General features: G+C 43.5%; 1 protein-coding gene across 5 annotated transcripts; it reads left to right on the top strand.

The window, feature by feature from the left end:
* Window positions 1-478: 478 nt before the first annotated feature.
* ZNF34 (zinc finger protein 34) lies at window positions 479-18800 on the top strand. 5 transcript variants are annotated; one of them, XM_087864458.1, is made up of 8 exons: window positions 479-563; window positions 4126-4269; window positions 5000-5039; window positions 6591-6639; window positions 7063-7149; window positions 7460-7586; window positions 8014-8133; window positions 9920-18800. In XM_087864458.1, the coding sequence occupies exons 5-8, from the start codon at window positions 7117-7119 to the stop codon at window positions 11281-11283; spliced, it is 1644 nt and encodes a 547-aa protein (XP_087720584.1). In that variant the 5' UTR covers window positions 479-563; window positions 4126-4269; window positions 5000-5039; window positions 6591-6639; window positions 7063-7116; the 3' UTR covers window positions 11284-18800. The 5 variants fall into 5 exon arrangements, with proteins under 5 accessions (XP_087720584.1, XP_087720583.1, XP_087720585.1 ...); XM_087864457.1 differs by having other exon boundaries at window positions 4955-5039; XM_045777480.2 differs by lacking the exon at window positions 4126-4269 and having other exon boundaries at window positions 497-563.
* The last annotated feature ends 567 nt before the right edge of the window (window positions 18801-19367 follow it).

Here is a 19367-nt window from a genome sequence, read left to right as displayed (position 1 = left end):
GAGGGCTGGGCTTGATTCCCTGGACCATAAGATGACCTGCCATTGTTTCACCCTCCTGGAAAAAGTGGTCTGGGACTTTGACCCAGGTCAGGTAGGGTTTGCTCCAGTAGCAGGCATCCAAGGAAGCCCTCCCCCTAGAGTGAGCCCTGCTCCAGCTGGGGCTGCGTTCAGTGCGCTAAAAGTGACCAGTAAGCCACCTCTGTGGCTTCTCTACCCAACTCCATAAGGGAAAGGGCCTGATACTTAGTTGGCTGCAGTGTCTTCAGCGGCTCCCTAGAGCGAGGTTTTCCCTAAAAAAGCCGCTCGTCCCGACCTCAGTTCTGTAGCTTCGCGGTTATGGTTCCAGACTGCCACCTAGCGGCAGGGCACCCGACTTACGGCGCTGCATGTCCCGTTCTCCAAGGAGGCTAGCTACTGAGACTTGGGGTCCGATTCCTAGAGCGGTCCGAGGGTGCCTCCGGTTAGGACGCGGGGTGAGGGCGTCACTTCCGGTCGTTTTCGATTGGCGCGGCGGGTGGGGCTAACGGGGCCTGGCCCGGCGGCGTCTGCTCTACCGCGGTGAGGTGAGTGTGGGCCGGGCGGGGACGGCGGTCATAGCCGCGAGGTCTCCCGGGCGCGGGGCGCCGGCCCTTCCCTGTAACCACCGAGACGCTCCGGCCGGGGCCCGCCCCGGCGTCCTTCGGTCGGGCCCCGTCCCCACTCTCGGAGCCCCCTCGAAAATCCCTGTCCCCGCTTCGGGGTTTCCCGATGGGCCCCAAGCCCCGACTGGTGCCCTCCCCAGCCCGGCGTCCGCTGTCCGCCCACTCTGGCCCGGGGTGGTTCCTTGCCGGGCCCCGGCCCCGCCCGAGAGTCCTCATCCCCAGGTTTGATGAATCGGAGAACCCCGGGGTCTCCCCACCGGATTCCTCTCCCCAGGTCGACCTTCAGGGGCTGCTTCTGCGTCCCGGGGCGTCCGGGACCCTCATGGCCTCGTGTCTCGAGGCCCTTTGCCTCCCGGCTCCTCTCCACCCCGCAGACGGTCACCAGCTCTCCAAACTCACCCCACCACCGCAGGCCCCAGCGTGAGCCGGGCCTTTCCTTGCTTCTGGGTCCGGGTTGTACTCCCCACCCCGCCCCGTTTCCCTCCTCTCCTGGTCTCCAGCTTGGAGCAGTTAATGCCGAAACACACTTTCCTGTCAGCTCTTAATCGTCCTCCTCATTTACTACCCTCCCCCTGTCCCGTGCCCCTTGCAGTTTCTGTGTTTCCTCTTGCCTTTAGCAATTCCCGAAATGCCTGTCCCACTGCAAGTACCTTCCGGCCTTCCCGCCCTTGTTTGCTTCTGATGCTCCAAGGCCTTTCTCTCAGCAGCCAAATTTTTGTTTCTCCTCTTTAGAGGCCTTTATTCAAGGGCTGACACTGAAGACTTTTTAAATAAAAAATGCACCGTGTTTTTGTGCTTTGAAAATACATTTAAAAAAAAAAACTTTCTAGAGAAAACTTTAAAGTACAGAAAATGGATTACCAAACAGTAGTGACTGGGTTTGCCACATGTATTTCAAGATTTTAGTTAAGGGGCGCCTGGGTGGCTCAGTCCGTTAAGCGTCTGCCTTTGGCCCAGGTCATGATCCCAGGGTCCTGCTTTGCGGGGAGCCTCCTTCTCCCCCACTTGTGCTCTCTAGCTTTCTCTCTGTCACTCAAATAAATAAAATCTTTAAAAAAACAAAACAAAATAAAAAAATATGTGTATATATATGTTAAGTAATTTCTATGGCCAGCGTGGGGCTGGAACTCAAAATCACAAGGTCAGAAGTCACAGGATTACCAACTGAGCTAGCCAGGGGCCTGAGCCTCCCACCCCCACCCACCGCCTTTTTGTAATGTAGACTCCATGTGAAAGTGGGGCTTGAACTCACCGCCCGGATATGCAGACTCACGTGCTCTACTGACTGAACCAACCAGCCCCGCCCCCACCACCACTTTTTAAAGAAAGCTGTTGAAGTGGAATTGCTCTTGGACGCAGGGTCCCCAGTCCCATTTGCTTCCCTAAGCAACCCTTATTTTGAACAACATACTTTCAGCATTTTTCGTTTGGTTGGTTTTATTGAGGTGTAATTGATAAACAGGAATTCTATAAATTTTAGGTGTACACTCACGGTTTTGGTATATGTGTGCATCGTAAGGTGATCACATTCAACCTGGTTAGCGTGTTCATCAATTCACATAGGTACCGTTTTCTTTGTGGTGAGGATATTTAAGATCTACCCTCTTAGCAAATCTCACAGTTGCAGTACAGTATTGTCACCTGTAGTCGCAATGCTGTACGTTAGATCTCCAGAACTTACTCATCTTGCATAGCATACTGCATAGCAGTTTGTACTCTGACCAGCATCTCTTCATTTTCCCCAAGCCCCAAACCTTGGCAGCCAGCCATTCCACTCTTGCTTCTATGATTTGGACTCTCTTAGATACCGCATATCAGCGAAATCATGTAGTATTTGTCTTTCGGTGTCTGCTTTATTTCACTTAGCATAATGCCCTCCAAGTTCATCCATGTTACAGCAAATGGCAAGATCTCGTTCTTTATGGCTAAGTAGTATTCCATTGTGTGTATGGCACATTCTGTATCCATTCATCTCTTAGATGACACTTAGGTTGTTGCTACATCTTGTCTATTGTGAATGATGCTGCAATGAGCATGGGAGTGCAGGTCTCTCTTTGAGACAGTGATTTCATTCCCTTTAGATAGTATAACCAGAAGTGGGATTGCTGGATCATTTGGTAGCTCTATTTTCAATTCTTTGAGGCACCTCCACACTGTTTTCCACAGTGGCTGCACCAATTTACATTCCCACCAGCAGTGCACAGGGTTCCCTTTTCTCCACATCCTCGCCAACACTTACCTTTTGCTTTGTGTTAATACTCATTCTGACAGGTGTGAGGTGGTAGCTCGTTGTGGTTTTATGTGCAGTTCTCTAATTAGGTTGAGCACCTTTTCATGTACCTGTTGGTCATTTGTATGTCTTATGGAGAAATTTAGGCTATTTGCCCATTTTAAATTGGGTTTTGGGTTTTTTCTCTTGAGTTGTGTGAAGTTTTTATAAATTTTAGATCTGAATTTCTAATCAGATATGTGGTTCACACGTATTTTTCTCCCATTCCTCAGGTGTCTTTTCACTCTGTTGATTGTTATTTTGCTGTGGGCACATTTTCTTATACCTCTACCCACCTAGTGTTTTAAAATCTACTTACAGGGGCGCCTGGGTGGCACAGCGGTTAAGCATCTGCCTTCGGCTCAGGGCGTGATCCCGGCGTTATGGGATCGAGCCCCACATCAGGCTCCTCTGCTATGAGCCTGCTTCTTCCTCTCCCACTCCCCCTGCTTGTGTTCCCTCTCTCGCTGGCTGTCTCTATCTCTGTCAAATAAATAAATAAATAAAATCTTTAAAAAAATAAAATGAATAAAATCTGCTTACATAATATACTATTGATACTCTACACTTAACCATTTCACTCAACCTTAAAGCTTTGTGCTGCCTCTGACATTGATGTGGTTCATTTCTTTTGACCCCTGTGACCTTGACTGTTCCCGATGATGGATATTGAGGTTTTCCTTTTTTTCTTGTACACAGGCACATGGTAACATTCTGGTGTATTTTCCTGTGTGCATTAGCAAGAGTTTCTATAGGGCACATACCTAGAATTAGGTTTCCAGACCGAGTTTGCAGGATATCAGCTCTTGCCAGGTGGTGCCAGGTGGGTTTCCAGAGTGACTGTACTAGTTTATATTCCTACAGGACTCTGAGAATCTCTATTTTTCCTTAAGTCTTCAACATTTGCTATTGTGAAGCATTTTATATTTTCCCCAGTCTATGGGGAAGGAAGTCTTGAATTTGCATGTCCTTGATTCTTAGTGACATTGAAGATCTTTTCAGATTTTTAAAAAAGATTTTATTTGAGAGAGAGCATTAACGGGGGAGGACAGGGAGCCCCCAGTGGGACCTCGATCCCAGGACCCTGAGATCATGACCTGCTCCGGAGGCAGACGCTTAACTGACTGAGCCATTCAGGCTCCCCCTTTTCAGATATTTATTGAACTCTTTGATTTTTTAAAAATTTTTAAAAGATTTTATTTATTTATTTCTCAGAGAGGGTGCACAAGCAAGGGGAGCACAGTCAGAGGGAGATGCAGACTCCCTGCTGAGCAAGGAGCCTGATGCGGAACGCAGTCCCAGGACCCTGGGATCATGACCTGACCCGAAGTCAGACGCTTAACTGACTGAGCCACCCAGGTGTCTCTCTTTGATTTCATTATCTGATTTCCCAAGTCATCCTGTGTTCATTTCTTTTAAATAAATGGCCTATTTTTGTACTTTAAAACATATTTTGTATATCTTTTTTATGTATTAAGTATGTTTGCAAATATCTTTTTGCAGCTTGTCTTTTAATATTTTGTCTTGTACAGAAATTTTTGGAGTAAAATTAAACAACTTTTCCTTGATGTACTGTATTTTGCATATTATTTTTTTTATAATAGCTATAAATTTTATTTTAAATATTTAGGTCTTCAGTGTGCTTAAAATATATTTTTGTGTGCCACAGAAGGCAGTGATTAAATTTTACTTTCTTATGGAAAATCAGTTGTGTTGATACCATTTTGAATAGCATGCCATTGTTGTCATTAATATATGCACGGATCTGTCCCTTACTTTCTTTACTATGCCTAACCCTCACTTTATTACCGTAGCCTTACAGTAAGTCTTGGTATGCAGTAGAGTGCCTCTGCCTACCTTAGTTCTGTTTTGGCATTGCCTTAGTTAATCTTGAATCATTATTATGATATTGAGTCATTTTAGTCAGATTTCATGTTATGTCCTGTTGCAGTTTTGATTGTACGGAATTAATAGATTTACTTGGGGAGAATTGACATTTTTATGATATTGAGTCCTCCTATTTATGAACACTGTTTCTCCATAGGTCTTTTTTATGTCCTTCAATAAAGTGTTACCATTTTGTCCCCAGGGTCTTGGACCTCACTCTGATAACCATTGCTGCATGTGTGGTATGTAGAATTATGTCCCCTTTTTTGTTCTTAATGGTGTTTCTTTTTCCATTTCTTTTCTACCCCCAACCCCCCACTGGACTTGGCATATGTTTGTGTGTTTTATTACCAGTGTTGAGATCACGTTCTGTTTCTTTAAGTCAAGTATTCTTTATTTTCTTCCATCTTTACTTGAATTACTTTTCTTAGTCTGTGTCTAATTTCTCATTGAATGTTTAGATCATTTATTTCAGTCTCTTTTGTGCTAAAATAAGTGCACTAAGAATGCACATTTTTCCTTAGGTAGCCTCTATTTCCATTTCTATGTTTTTCTTGGAGGGGGTAGTTTTTATTATTTTTTTTAAGATTTTATTTATTTATTTGAGAAAGAGCATGTATTGGGAGGGGGAAGGGCGGAGGGAGAGGGAGAAGCAGACTCCCCTCTGAGCAGGGAGCTTGATGTAGGGCTCGATCCCAGGACCCTGGGGTCATGACCTGAGCCGAAGGCAGACACTTCACTGACTGAGCCACCCAGGTGCCCCTGAAGTGGTACTTTTTTTATTATATATTTCCAGCATAACAACAGTGGTCAGAGAACGTTTTGCCAAATGGTATCAGTCTTTGGAGTTTGTTGAAAGTTTCATTGTTGTTTCACTGTTGTTTGTGGTGTTTTTTTAATAGTTTGAATATGTGTCTTGAAAAATGTGTATTCTGTCTGTTTCAAGTAACTATTCTCTAATTGTTCCACTCGTTTCTGAGGAAAGTGTGTTGAAATCTCTCATTCCAGGGGAGCGTTGCCAGTTGCTCTTTGCTACTTCAGTTAGTGTTGGTTTTCTATATTTTGAGTTTCTTGGTAGATACACAGTTGTCTGTAATTACAGCTTCTGGGGGATTTTCCTTTTATTAATATGTATTATTCATTTTTGTTCCTATTAATGATTTTTACTGTCCTGTTTTGATTGGTATAAATACTGCTAAACCACACATAGCAGTGCGTATTAAGCTCACAAGCATCACGATGAAGGGAAGAAGCCTGAGGAGTGTGGACAGCATAGTTGCTTCGATGAAGTTCACCGGAAGCACAGCTGGTGGACGTCAGGATGGAGGCTTACCCCTGGGAGTTTAGGAAGGATGCAGTGCCTGCAGGGTCAGGAGGGCTGATGTGGGTGCTGGTTCTGTGGGCATGGGCCCTTTGGGACTGCCCCTTGAGCTGTGTGTTCAGGATTTGTCAGCTCTTGTGCATAAATGTCATATTTCAATAAAGAGTGTTACACGTAAAGAAAATGTAGGGGCGCCTGGGTAGCTCAGTGAGTTAAGCGTCTGTGTTCGGCTCAGATCATGATCCTGGGGTCCTGGGATCGAGCCGAGCCCCACATCTGGCTCCCTGCTCAGCGGGGAGTCTGCTCCTCCCTCTGCCTTTCCCCCTGCCCGTGTGCACTCTCTCTCTCTCTCTCTCTCTCTCTCAAATGAATAAATAAAATCTTAAAATGTATGTACCTACTTCAGCTTTATTGTAATTAGCGTTTGTGTGATCTGTCTTATATTCAGCCTTTCTGTGTTACTTTATTTTAGGTTATGCAGGTGCGTTTTGTGTCTGTCAGAGAATCCTGTGCTCTAGTAGGTGAGTTTAACCCTTTTATGTCTTACCATTACTCAGCCACTTAACTTGTTTCTATTAATGTTGTATTTTTTTACCAGCTGTACTTCGACTTTGTTCTCTACCTTCTATTGATTTATTTTTAACTTCTTTTTCTGCTTACCACTTAGCAAGTTGTCTTTATTCTTTCACATAAAGTGAATGAGTATCATCATCTTCCTCCTGCATGAGACAGCTTGGTGTGTCAGGAAGGTTGAGGGAAACAGATGACCTGAGGAGTTGTGCAGGTGTCCCTGCTGTGGGGGCAGGGTTGGCCAGGGCAGCCTGGGCAGGGAGCAGAGTCTGCCTGGGAGACCAGCTGTGCCCTGATGGGGATGAGTGTAGCCCTGAAGCTGCTCACAGGAGGGGCCAGGCTGGGCCTCCACGTGCTCCTCTCTCTTCCCTCAGCACCAGTGTGACTCACTGCTGACTTCTTCCCTGGGAAGCCCAGGGTACTAGGTGATGGCGGCTTTGCACCTGTCTGCCCTGCCCCAGGTGAGCATCCATTTTTCCTGAGAGGTCTGAAATCTCCACATAGGGCTTCCCTGCCTGCTCTGCCTTAGCAGACACTGTCAGGCATCTTGGTCTGGGGTACTGAGCAGAGGAGGGGTGACCCTGGGACTCCCCCAGCCTTCCTGAGTTACTGGCTTAGTGATCAGGGGCTCAGGCCACTCGCCTGGGCCTTGCTGGGGGATCATGCCTGTAGTCACCTCTGTGCTGCTACTCCTAGTATGTTTCTGTTGCTCCCGCCCCCCGGGCCCACCCTGAACCACACGTGGGCCTGCAGCAGCCCCTGTCATTCCAGGCTGAGGTGACCTTTGAGGACGTGGCCGTGCTATTCTCCCGGGAGGAGTGGGGCCGTCTGGGCCCTGCTCAGAGGGGCCTCTACAGGGACGTGATGCTGGAGACCTACAGGAATCTGGTCTCCCTGGGTAAGGCCCCTCACTAAGATGTTGATCAGGGAACAGCCCTGGGGATTGATGGTTCAGCAGGGGCTGGGCTGGTGGCTTCACCCTCTAGTCCTAGGCAGGCCTGGTCTGCATAGAGGAGGGGCCAAGTGGGGCTGGGTCAATGCTTCTCTTCTCTGAGCTCCCAGATAAGAGTGCCTCCCTGCCCCAGACCCAAGATAGACCCCTCTCCAGAGTGATTGCATACCTCCAGGTGGAGAGAGCCCCCTGGGCTCTTGTTTCCTATGCTCAGATCTCCTCTTCAGGACTATCCCCAACCCTCCAGAGTGTTCAGACTTCCCATCACCCCACTTTGCCTATGCTTTTCCTTTCCACCGCAGTCCCAGATAAGTTCACGCTCAGTGCAGCCCTGCATCTTTGGCACCAACCCTAGGCCCTGTTTTCTTCCCAGGAGCTGGACCTGCAGGTCCCAAGCCTGGGGTGATCACACAGTTGGAGCGAGGGGATGAGCCGTGGGTCCTGGATGCACAGGGCGCCAAGGGGAAAGAGCGACTGAGAGTCAGTGTCTCAGGTGCGTGAGGGGGGCCACTTCCCTAACTGTTGCTGAATAAGCATTTGTCAGGGTCGAAGGTGTGTGGTTAATGACTCAGGTATTTAGAACAAGGTACATCAGGGGCAGCATGGCAACCCTGGGAGTGGCCTGTGCTGAAATCCAGGTCAACTCTGTCAGCCTTGGTGCCTCAGTGTGGTGATTCTTGAGCTGAATCTTCTAGGAGGGTGAGAGGAGACGTTGTTGGCAGAGCAGAAGAGGGAAGGCTGGACCCCCAGGACCTCATGGAGCCCTGCTCTTCAGAGCTCATGCCCTATGAGGAGGGTCAGATGGGGCCATGGTGATGGAGACCATTGCTTCATTCTCCTTTTCTAAATTTTCCACTTGACGATTATAGACTGTTACAAGAAAGAGAGAATATCTCATCACCCATATACCAGTGTGTTCTCTGGTGTGCCTGCCGTCCTGTTTCTAGTGCTGTCTGTTTCACACCCATATACAAAGTTTGCTTCTTGACAGGAATGCAGTGATCCCGTGTGTACTGCTCTCGTTTCCCTTTTCGCTCAGTGAGTGTCCATTTTTATACACATGAGTCTCAGTCACCGCTTTTGCTGGAAGTGCCAATGGGAAGGGTGCTCTCTAGTTTCATTGCCATGGACAACTCTGATAAGCATTATTTTACACGTCCTGATGGTGTCCTAAGAAGCATCTTCTGGCTAAAGGACTTGAATTTCTCTTTAGTAAATTTGTTCATTCAGATATCAATACTTACAGAACCAGGATAAATCCTAAGTTTATAACTCAGTGAATTTTTATAAAAATCATCTTCCAAATAAAAATGCAGACCATTTCTAGCTCCCTGGGAGCTCACTGGGCCTCTTCTGTCATTTCCCACTGCTCCTCACAGGGCCCTTCTCTCTGACTCTTGGAGGCCACTCTGCCCCTTATTTCCGTGTCTGGTCTCATTCAGGGCATCAGAACATCGTGAGGGCTGCCGTGTTGTACAGAGTATGTTCTTTTCCATGACCATACAGTGTTCTGTCATGTGAATATACCACAAATAATTCTCTGTTCTTGTTAATATTTGGTTGTCCCCATTTTGGGATTGTTGTGCATATTTCTCTTCCTCACAGAGAATGCATTTCTGTTTCTGTTAGTGGGGTTGATATGTATGTATGTCTAGGCAAGGAAGTAAGGAATGGAGGCTTGCAGGTATCGGGAAGCATTCTGTATGGCATCTTGAGTTTAAAGGGCTGGTGGCTAACTGGGTTGCTTCTCAGGCCTCTGAGAAAAGCCCAAAGAATGGATTCAGCCTGCCAGGGAGAGCCGAGGGTCTTAGTGTGCCCCTCTGTCCATGGTTGGCACAACGTTGGCCCTCTGCTGTCCAGAGGAGGCAACTGGTTTTCCTACCATGGATTTTGGGGTGGATTAGCTGTTGTTAGGTGGCCTTAGTCTCACTTCTTTGTCAGGGATGTCCACTGTGACTTTTGGGCCCCTCTGGTCTCCATGGTGGTACAAAGCTTCCGTCTTCTGTCCTTTTCTAGTGAGGACCGGCATCCTACAGTCCCATTAAGCAGAAGGCAGGTAGGAAGAATTGGTCAGGCCTGGGTTGAAATACTTGCACCGCTGCAAGATGGCAGCCTTGGGCAAGGTCTTTAAGCCTCTGAGCTGCAGGCTGTCATCTCTGCAAGGTGTTGTGACTTTGGAGATGATGGAATTGGTACTGTACGGGTAGTCAGCAGCATTTTCATGTTTTCCTTCTCAAGTCAGAACAGGTGGCCCTAAAATGTTGTGTTCATTGCTCCAGGTCATGAGACCAGGACTGAGTACAAGGAATTGTCTTCAGGGGAGACGCTTGATGGGGAAGAACTGGATCAACTCCAGAGGGCTGTTCCCCAGGGACCTGATCCTGGAGAGATCCATGCGTGTGTCTGGGAGCCAGAGGAGAGCCTGGACAAGCTTGTGGAGCAGAGAGGCCTGAGGCCAGTCACACTGACTAATGCGGATAGCGTCCAGGAGTCTGGGGGAAGCCTCAGGTTTCGGTCAAGCCCTATCTCTGATCAGAGACCTCACAAATGCGATATATGTGAACAAAGTTTCGAACAGAGATCGTACCTCAATAACCATAAGCGCGTGCACAGGTCAAAAAAGACAAATACAGTCCATGATTCTGGGGAATTCTTCAGTGCAAATTTAGTTGTTAAAGAAGATCAGAAAATTCCTCTTGGGAAAAAATTGCATTATTGTGGTTACTGTGGGAAAGCCTTCAGGTACAGTGCTAACCTTGTCAAGCACCAGCGGCTTCATAGTGAAGAGAAGCCCTACAAGTGTGACGAGTGTGGGAAAGCCTTCAGCCAGAGCTGCGAGTTCATTAATCACCGAAGAATGCACTCAGGGGAGATCCCCTACCGATGCGGTGAGTGTGGGAAGACATTCAACCAGAGGCCCAACCTCATGAAACATCAGAGGATTCACACCGGGGAAAAGCCCTATAAGTGTGGTGATTGTGGGAAACACTTCAGCGCCTATTCTTCCCTTATTTATCACCAGAGAATCCACACTGGAGAGAAACCCTATAAGTGCAACGACTGTGGGAAAGCCTTCAGTGACGGCTCAATCCTTATCCGACATCGTAGGACCCACACTGGGGAGAAGCCGTTTGAGTGTAAAGAATGTGGCAAAGGCTTTACCCAAAGTTCTAACCTTATCCAGCATCAGAGAATTCACACTGGGGAGAAACCCTATAAATGTAATGAATGTGAGAAAGCCTTCATCCAAAAAACCAAACTTGTCGAACATCAGAGAAGCCACACTGGAGAGAAGCCCTATGAATGTAACGACTGTGGCAAAGTCTTCAGCCAGAGCACACACCTTATCCAGCATCAGAGGATCCACACGGGAGAGAAGCCGTACAAGTGCAGTGAGTGTGGGAAGGCCTTCCACAACAGTTCCAGACTCATCCACCACCAGAGGTCGCACCATGGAGAGAAGCCGTACAAATGCAGTGATTGCAAGAAAGCCTTTAGCCAGGGTACTTATCTCATCCAGCACCGGAGGATCCACACAGGAGAGAAGCCCTACAAGTGCAGCAAGTGTGGGAAGGCCTTCCGGCACAGCTCCAACATGTGCCAGCATCAGAGGATTCACCTCCGGGAAGACTTCTCGAGGTGACCGTGGAGGAGGGCCCATGAGTTCCGCCGTGCACGTCCTCCACACGACCCACCCCACTCCTTTATTTATTGTCCACACAGTGTTGTTAGAGATGAGGGCAGTTCTAATTAAACAAACAAAACTCGTTTCTTAAACCAAAAGCAGTGCATGTTCATTTTGGAGAAATTGAGAGAGGTAAGCAAAAAGAAGTTCTCCCCCACTTAGAAAAAGAGTCCATCACTGCTGATTTAGTATAAGCTTCCTTTCACACATAGTTAAGAGCATTTTAAAAAGAAAGTACTGTGTGCTTGTCATTGCGGCACATGGGGTCTTTCACCTTTGCTCTTTCCTCAGCCCTGGAAACTCACACTGGAGAGAATGCTACATAGTCACGTGGTTTTACATACTGTAAATTTAAAAGATTAACAAGCCCTACTTTTCTGTGTGTCTGTATGATAGAGTTGGTAATTGCCATTTTTATTGTGGTGAAGTAATACATAACATAAAATTTATTATTTTAACCATTTTTAGGTGTATACTTCAGTGGCATTAAATGCATCCACAATGTTGTATAACCATCACCACTGTTCTATTATCTGAAACAAAGTCTGTACCCCTTACACAGTAACTTTCCTTTCCCCCTTTTTCTCATTCTCTAGTCTATTTTCTGTCTATGAATTTGCCTATTCTGGGTTTCTGGTAAGTGGAATAATACAATATTTGCCCTTTATACCTGGCTTATTTCACTTGGCATAATGTCCTCAAGGTTCATCCGTTTTGTAACCTGTATCACAATGTCATTCTTTTTTAGGGCTGAACAAAATGACCTTGTTTGTAGACCCACGTTTGTTTATCCACTTATCTGTCGGTGGGCACGTGGGTGTTTCTGCCTTTTTCTGTCGTGCATACTGCTGCCGTGAGTGGGTGTACCAGTATCTTTTTGGATCCTTTTAGGGACTGGGGGGGAGAGAGTGCATAAGCAGTGGTTGGGGGCTAGGGGCAGAGAGAGAGAGAGAGAATCTTGAGCAGGCTCCACGCCCAGCAGAGTCCAATGTGGGGCTCGATCTCACCATCCCAATGTCATGATAAGAGCTGAAATCAAGAGTTGGATGCTTAACCAACTGAGCCACCCAGGCGCCCTTTGGATCCTTACTTTCAGTACTTCTGGGTATAATTCTGGGAGTGAAATTCCTGGATCATATGGTAAACTCTATGTTTAACTTTTTGAGGAATGGCCAAAATTTCCACAGTGACTGTACCATTTTACATCCCCACCAGCAATGACTAGAGGGTTCTTATTTCCCTACATCCTTGCCAACACTTGTTATTTTCCATTTAAAAAGAAATCCATTCTAATAATAATAATAATAATATCCATTCTAATGGGTGTGAAGTGATATCTCATTGTGGTTTTGGTTTGCATTTCCCTGATGACTAATGATGTTGAACGTCTTTTCGGGCACTTACAGACCATTTGTATGTCTTCTTTGGAGAAATGTCTGTCCAAGTCCTTTGCCCATTTTTGAATTTTTTTTTTAAGTGTTGAGGTGTAGGAGTTCTTTGTATATTTTGCATAGTAATCCCTCATCAGATATATGATTTGCAGATATTTACTCTCATTCTGTGAATTCTGTCTATTCTCTTGTTCATGTCCTTTGATCCACAATTTTTTTTTAATTTTTATGAAGTTGAGTTTATTTTTTCTTTTGTTGTTTGTGCTTTGGGTATCATAACCAAGAAATCATTGCTAAATTCAAGGTTAGGAAGATTTGTCCCTATGTTTTTTTCTGAGTTTTACAGCTTTAGGTCTCACGTTTTGGTCTTTGATCCATTTGAAGATAACTTTTGTATAAAGTAAGGGTCCAACTTCTTTTGCATCCAATTTTCCTTGCTACAGTTTTTGTAAAGATTGTTTTCCCCATTGAATAGAATAGGCATACCCCAGAGATACTGTGTGTTCAGTTCCAGATCACTGTGATAAAGCAGGTATCTCATTAAAGCAAGTCGTATTCATTTCTGGAGTCTCAGTTCATATAAAAGTTAGGTTTACATTACAGTGTGTTAAGTGTGCAATAGCATTATGTCTAAGAAAACCGTACACACCTTAATTTTAAACTCTTATTTTTTATTTTTTTTAAAAGATTTTTTAAATAATTTGACAGAGACAGTCAGCAAGAGAGGGCACACCAGCAGGGGGAGTGGGAGAGGAAGAAGCAGGCTCCCAGCGGAGCAGCCTGATGCGGGGTGTGATCCGAGGCAGACAAAGGCAGACGGTTAACGACCGAGCCACCCAGGCGCCCTGAACATTTCACTTCTAAAAAGTGCTATCCATCGTCTGAGTTTTCAGCAAGTTATAATCACTGATCACAGATTCCCGTTACAAATATAATAATGAAAATGTTTGAAGCATCGAGAGAATTACCAAATGTGACAAAGTGAATAAATGATGTTGGAAAAATAGTGCCAATAGACTTGCTCAACATAGGATTACCACACATCTTCAATTTGTAAGAAACAAGAAAGTAAAGCACGATAAAACGAGGTATGCCTTTATTGGCTCCGGCTGCCAGAAAAATACAACGGACCTGGTGGCTTAAAAAAACAAATTTATCAAAACAAATCTGTCTCTCACAGTTCTGGAAACTGCCAAGATCAAGGTGTAGGCTGATTCAGCCCTAGTGAGGGTTCTCTTCCTGGCTTAAATACAGCTGCCTTCTCCCTGTGTCCTTACATGGTAGAGAAGATCCCAGATGTCTCTTCCTTTTATGAGGGCACCAGCCCTATCAGATTAGGGCCCCACCTTTATGATCTCATTTAACCTTCATCACCATTTGACAGGCCCTATCTCCAAATACGGTCACTTTGGGTTAGAGCTTCAACATATTGAATAGTGGGGTGTGTGTGTGTGTGGGGGGGGAACACAGTTCATAAATGGTCTTGGCACCCTTGTCTAAAATCAATTGACCATATATGCAGGGGTTTCTTTCTGGGTTCTTTTCAATTCATCTATATGCATATCCTTATGTCTGCACCATACTGTCATTTACTGTAGTCTTATAGGAAGTATAGAAATAAGGGAGTCCTTCAACTTTGTTCTTTTTCAAGATTATTTTGGCTATTTGGGATCCCTATCTGGGATTCCATATGAATTTTAAGATGGGGTCTTCTGTTTCTGCAAAATCACAGCTTTTGATAGGGATTGCATTGGATCTGTAGATAGGGTGGTATTGTTGTATTCTATCAAGTATTCCATGAGCATGGGATGTGTTTTCATTTGTTTATATGTTCTGTAATAGTGACAATTTCTGGTTTTCAGTGTACAAGTTCTTTGCCTCCTTGGTTAAATTTATTCCTAAGTATTTTATTTATTGTAATGTTATTGTGAATGGAATTGTTTTCTTAATTTCTATTTTTGGATTGTTCATTATTAATGTATAGAAATGGAACTAATTCTTTTTTTTTTTTAAGATTTTATTTATTTATCCGACAGAGATAGAGACAGCCAGCGAGAGAGGGAACACAAGCAGGGGGAGTGGGAGAGGAAGAAGCAGGCTCCTAGCGGAGGAGCCTGATGTGGGGCTCGATCCCATAACGCCGGGATCACGCCCTGAGCCGAAGGCAGACGCTCAACCGCTGTGCCACCCAGGCGCCCCAAAATGGAACTAATTCTTATGTCTTGATTTTGTATACTGCTAGTTTGCTAAATTAGTTTGTTTCTAAGATTTTGTTTTGTTCGTTTTTTGTTTTGTTTTTTGGTGTGTGCAATCTTTAGGGGTTCCTCATATAAGATCACGTCATCTGTGAACAGAGATAGTTTTACTTCTTTTCCAACTTGGGTGCCTTACATTTATTTTTCTTGCCTAATTGCTCTGGCTAGAATTTCTAGTACTTTGTTGAATAGACGTAGCAAAATTGAGCATCCTTTACTTGTTCCTCATCTTAAAGCCTTCAGTCTTTACCATTATATATTACATTAGGTTTTTCTATATAATCTTCATTATGCTGAGAAGTTTCCTTTTATTTCTAGTTTATTGAGTGCTTTTATCAGAAACTCTGAAGTTGTTTTGTTTTATTTTAAAGATTGTATTTATTTCTCAGAGAGGGTGCACAAGCAGAGGGAGCAGCAGGCAGAGGGAGTCCCAAGAAAATGAAGTTTTGTCAAAAGCTTATTTTGTATCAATTGAAAAGATCAAATGGGTTTTTTTCTTCATTCTGTTGATGTGATCTATTACAATGATAGATTTTCATGTTAACCATTCTTTCATTCTGGGGATAAATCCCGCTTGGTCATAGTGTATAATCCTTTCCAATATGCTATTGAATTTGGCTTGCTAGTATTTTATTGAGGATTTTTGCATCAATATTCATAAAGAATATTGGCCCATTGTCTTTGTCTCTCTTTGATATCAGGGTAATGCTAGCCTCATAAAATGAGTTAGGAAGTTTTATTTCCACTTTAATATTTTTTAAAACTTATTTGGGGGAGGTGGGAAGAGGGAAAAGGAGAAAGAGAATCTCAAGCAGACTCTGTGTTGAGTGTGGAGCTTGATCTCATGATTTTGAGATCATGACCTGAGCTGAAGCCAAGAGTTGGATGCTTAACCAACTGAGCCACCCAGGCATCCTCCACTTCAATTTTTAGGAAGATTTTTGAGGATTACTGTTTATTTTTTAAATGTTCAGTAGAACTGACCAGTGAAGCCATCTTTGTTGGGCTTTTCTTTGTTGGGACATTTTTGATCATTGATTCAGTCTTCTTACTAGTTATAAATCTATTCAGATTTTCTCCTTCATGAGTCAGTGGTAGATTGTGTGTTTCTAGGAATTTGTCCATTTCATCTAGGTTATCTAATTTGTTGGCATATAGTTCATAGTATTCTCATATAATCTTATAAGTTTTGGTGTGTTGTGGTTTGTGTGTGTGTGTGTTTCCCATTTGTCACTAGGTATTTTCTATGTTCCCTTGTAATTTCTTCTTTGGCCCATTTGTTGTTTAAGAGTTTGGTTTAATTTTCCAATTTTTCTTCTGTAATCAATTTCTAGTTTTATTCTATTGTGATTGGAAAAGATAATTTATGATTTTAATGTTTTAAAATATATTAAAAATGCACCTGAGTAGCTCAGTTGGTTAAGTGTCTTTCTCTTTTCTTTTTTCAAAGATTTTATTTATTAGCGAGAGTGAGCATGAGTGGGAGAGGGGCAGAGGGAGAGGGAGAGGCAGACTCCCCACTGAGCAGGGAGCCGAATGTGGAGCTCAATCCCAGGACCCTGGGATCATGACTTGAGCTGAAGGCAGACACTTAACTGACTGAGCCACCCAGGCACCCCAAGTCTCTGACTCTTGATTTTGGCTCAGGTTGTGATCTCAGGGTTGTGAGATCGAGCCCCACACTGGACTCCATGCTGGGCATGGAGCCTGCTGAAGATTCTCTCCCTCCCTCTCCTTTTGCCCCTTCCCTCCTGCTCACTCGCGCTCTCTAAAAATAGAATAGAATAAAATAAATTAGACTTGCTTTGTAGACTATATAGTATGATCTGGAGAATGCTCCATGTGCACTTGAGAAGAATATGTATTCTGCTGTTGGGTGGAGTGTTGTATAGTTATCTGTTGGGTCTAATTGGTTTTAGTGTCCTTCAGGTCCTCTTTCCTTGTTAATTTTCTGTCTGGTTCTAGCTATTATTGAAAGTGGAGTATTGAAGTCTTCTGTCCTTATTATAGAACTCCCCCCCCCCCTTTTCAGATCTATCACTTTTGCTTTATTTTGGGACTCTACTGTTAGGTGTGTATGTGTTTCTGTTTTCTTGCTGTATCGAACCTTTTATCTATAATTCCCTTCTTCTGACCTTTTTTGTTTGTTTCAGTGTTTCTCTTGTGTGTGATAATACTAGAGCCACTTCAACTCTCTTCTAGTTATTATGCATGAAATATATTTTTTCATCCTTTCAACGTCTTTGTGTCCTTATATCTAAGGTGAGTCTCTCATAGACTGCATGTAGTTGGATCCTGATTCTTTAAAATCCAACTTGCCAATCTCTACCTTTAATAGGATAGTTTAATCCATTTATATCTTATATGATTACTGATGAAAGATTTACTTCTATCATCTGTCTTATGTATGTCTTCTTTTTGTTGTTGTTCCTCAATTTCTCTGTTACTGCCCGTTTTTTGTAATTTTGTGTGTGTTTTGTGGTGTACCATTCTAATTCCTTTCTTTCCTTTTTTTGTATATCTTATATTTTTAGTTATTTTCCTTGTGGTTACTGTAGGGATTATATTAACATCCTAAGCTTATAACAACCTAGTTTGAATAATACTGATGTAATTTTAATGGTACAAAGATCCTTTCTATTTATTTCTGATCTTCCTCCTTTATATTGTTATTGTCACAGATCACACCTTTATCTCTTTTATGCCCACTAACATAGACTTATGATTATTTTTTTATGCATTTGAATATTAAATCATGTAGAAAGAGTTACAAACCATAACAAAAGTAAAGTAATACTACCTATTTAGTTGTTTTTATTAGTGTTCTTTATTTTCTCCTATGCCTTGAGTTCCTGTGTAATGTCCTTTCATTTCAGCCTGGAGGACTCCCTTCAGCATTATTTTGTCGAGCAGGTCTACTGGTAATGAACTCTGTCAGCTTTTCTTTATCTCAAAATGTCTTAATTTCACTTTCATTCTTGAAGGATAGTTTTGCTGGATTTTGAATTCTTGTTTGACAACTTTTTTCCTTTCAAACTTATTAATACACCATCCCACTACCTTCTGGCTTCCACAGTTTGTGAAGATAAATCAGCTATTCATTCTGCTGAGGCTCCTTTGTACATGTGGACTTGTTTCTCTGTTGCTGCTTTCAACATTTTCATTGTCTTTGGGTTTTGTCAATCTGACTACAGTGTGTCTCAGTGTGGATCTCTTTTAGTTGATCCTGTTTGGAGTTCATCAAGTTTCTTGGACAGGCATATTCATGTCTCCTCAGATTTCAGAAGTTCCTAGCCATTATTTCTTCAGATATCTTTTTTGCTCGTTTCTTTCCTTTCCTTCTTGGACTTGTATAATGTATACGTTGGTACCTTTGATGGTGTTCCATAGGTTTCTTGGATCTGTTCATTTTTCTTCATTATTTTTTCCCCGGCTCCACATACTGGATAATTTCAGTTGTCCTATCTTCAAGTTCATTAATCCTTTCTTCTGCCTGTTCAAATCTGTTGAACTGCTCCAGTGAGTTTTTTTCATTTCAATTATTGTACTTCCAGCTCCAGAATTTGTTTGATTCCTTTTTTTGTAAGTTTTGTCTCTTTATTAATATTCTCTTTTTGTTTATATATCATTGTCTTGATTTCCTTTAGTTTTTGTCCATGGCTTCCTTTCGGTCATTCAACATATTTAAGGCCATTGATTTAACATCTTTGACTAGTAATTCCAGTGTCTGGACGTCTCCAGGAATGGTTTCTTTTTCTTTTCCTCTTTTTTCTTTTCTTTTCTTTTCTTTTCTTTTCTTTTCTTTTCTTTTCTTCTCTTCTCTTCTCTTCTTCTTTCTTTCTTTCTTTCTTTCTTTCTTTCTTTCTTCTTTCTTTCTTTTTTAAGATTTTATTCATTTGTTTGACAGAGAGCACAAGCAGGGGGAGCAGCAAGCAGAGGGAGAGGGACTCCTTGCTGAACAGGGAGTCCGATGCTGGGCTCGATCCCAGGACCCCAGGATCATGACCTGAGCTGAAGGCAGGTGCTTAACCAACTGAGCCCCCTAGGCACCTCCAGGAATGGATTCTGTCAAGTTGTTATTACCCTGTGAGTGGGCCATACTTTCCAGTTTCTTTGTATATTTTATAATATTTTTGTTGAGAATCAGATGTTTTGAGTGTTACGTGTAGTGATTCTGGAATTCTAATTCTCCCACTCCTCAGAGATTGCTGAATCCTACTTGTTGATGGCTGGAGCCATAGCCATTTGTGACTTTTTCAGTTTTGCAAAGTATTTATTCTTCAATGTGTGGTCCTCGAAGTTTCTGTTTCACTGTGTGGTCATCCAGCATCCTGAAGAAGATTTTGTTAAGTGTCTTGTCTCCCAGAAAGGGAAGAAACAAGTATTATCTCTTTAA

The sequence above is a fragment of the Ursus americanus genome, chromosome 9 (genome assembly GCF_024610735.1).
Source record: "Ursus americanus isolate L20-20 chromosome 9, mUrsAme1.1.p, whole genome shotgun sequence".
Classification (NCBI taxonomy): domain Eukaryota; kingdom Metazoa; phylum Chordata; class Mammalia; order Carnivora; family Ursidae; genus Ursus; species Ursus americanus.
The sequence above is the reverse complement of the archived record's forward strand: the minus strand, read 5'-3'. Positions and strand labels throughout refer to the sequence as shown.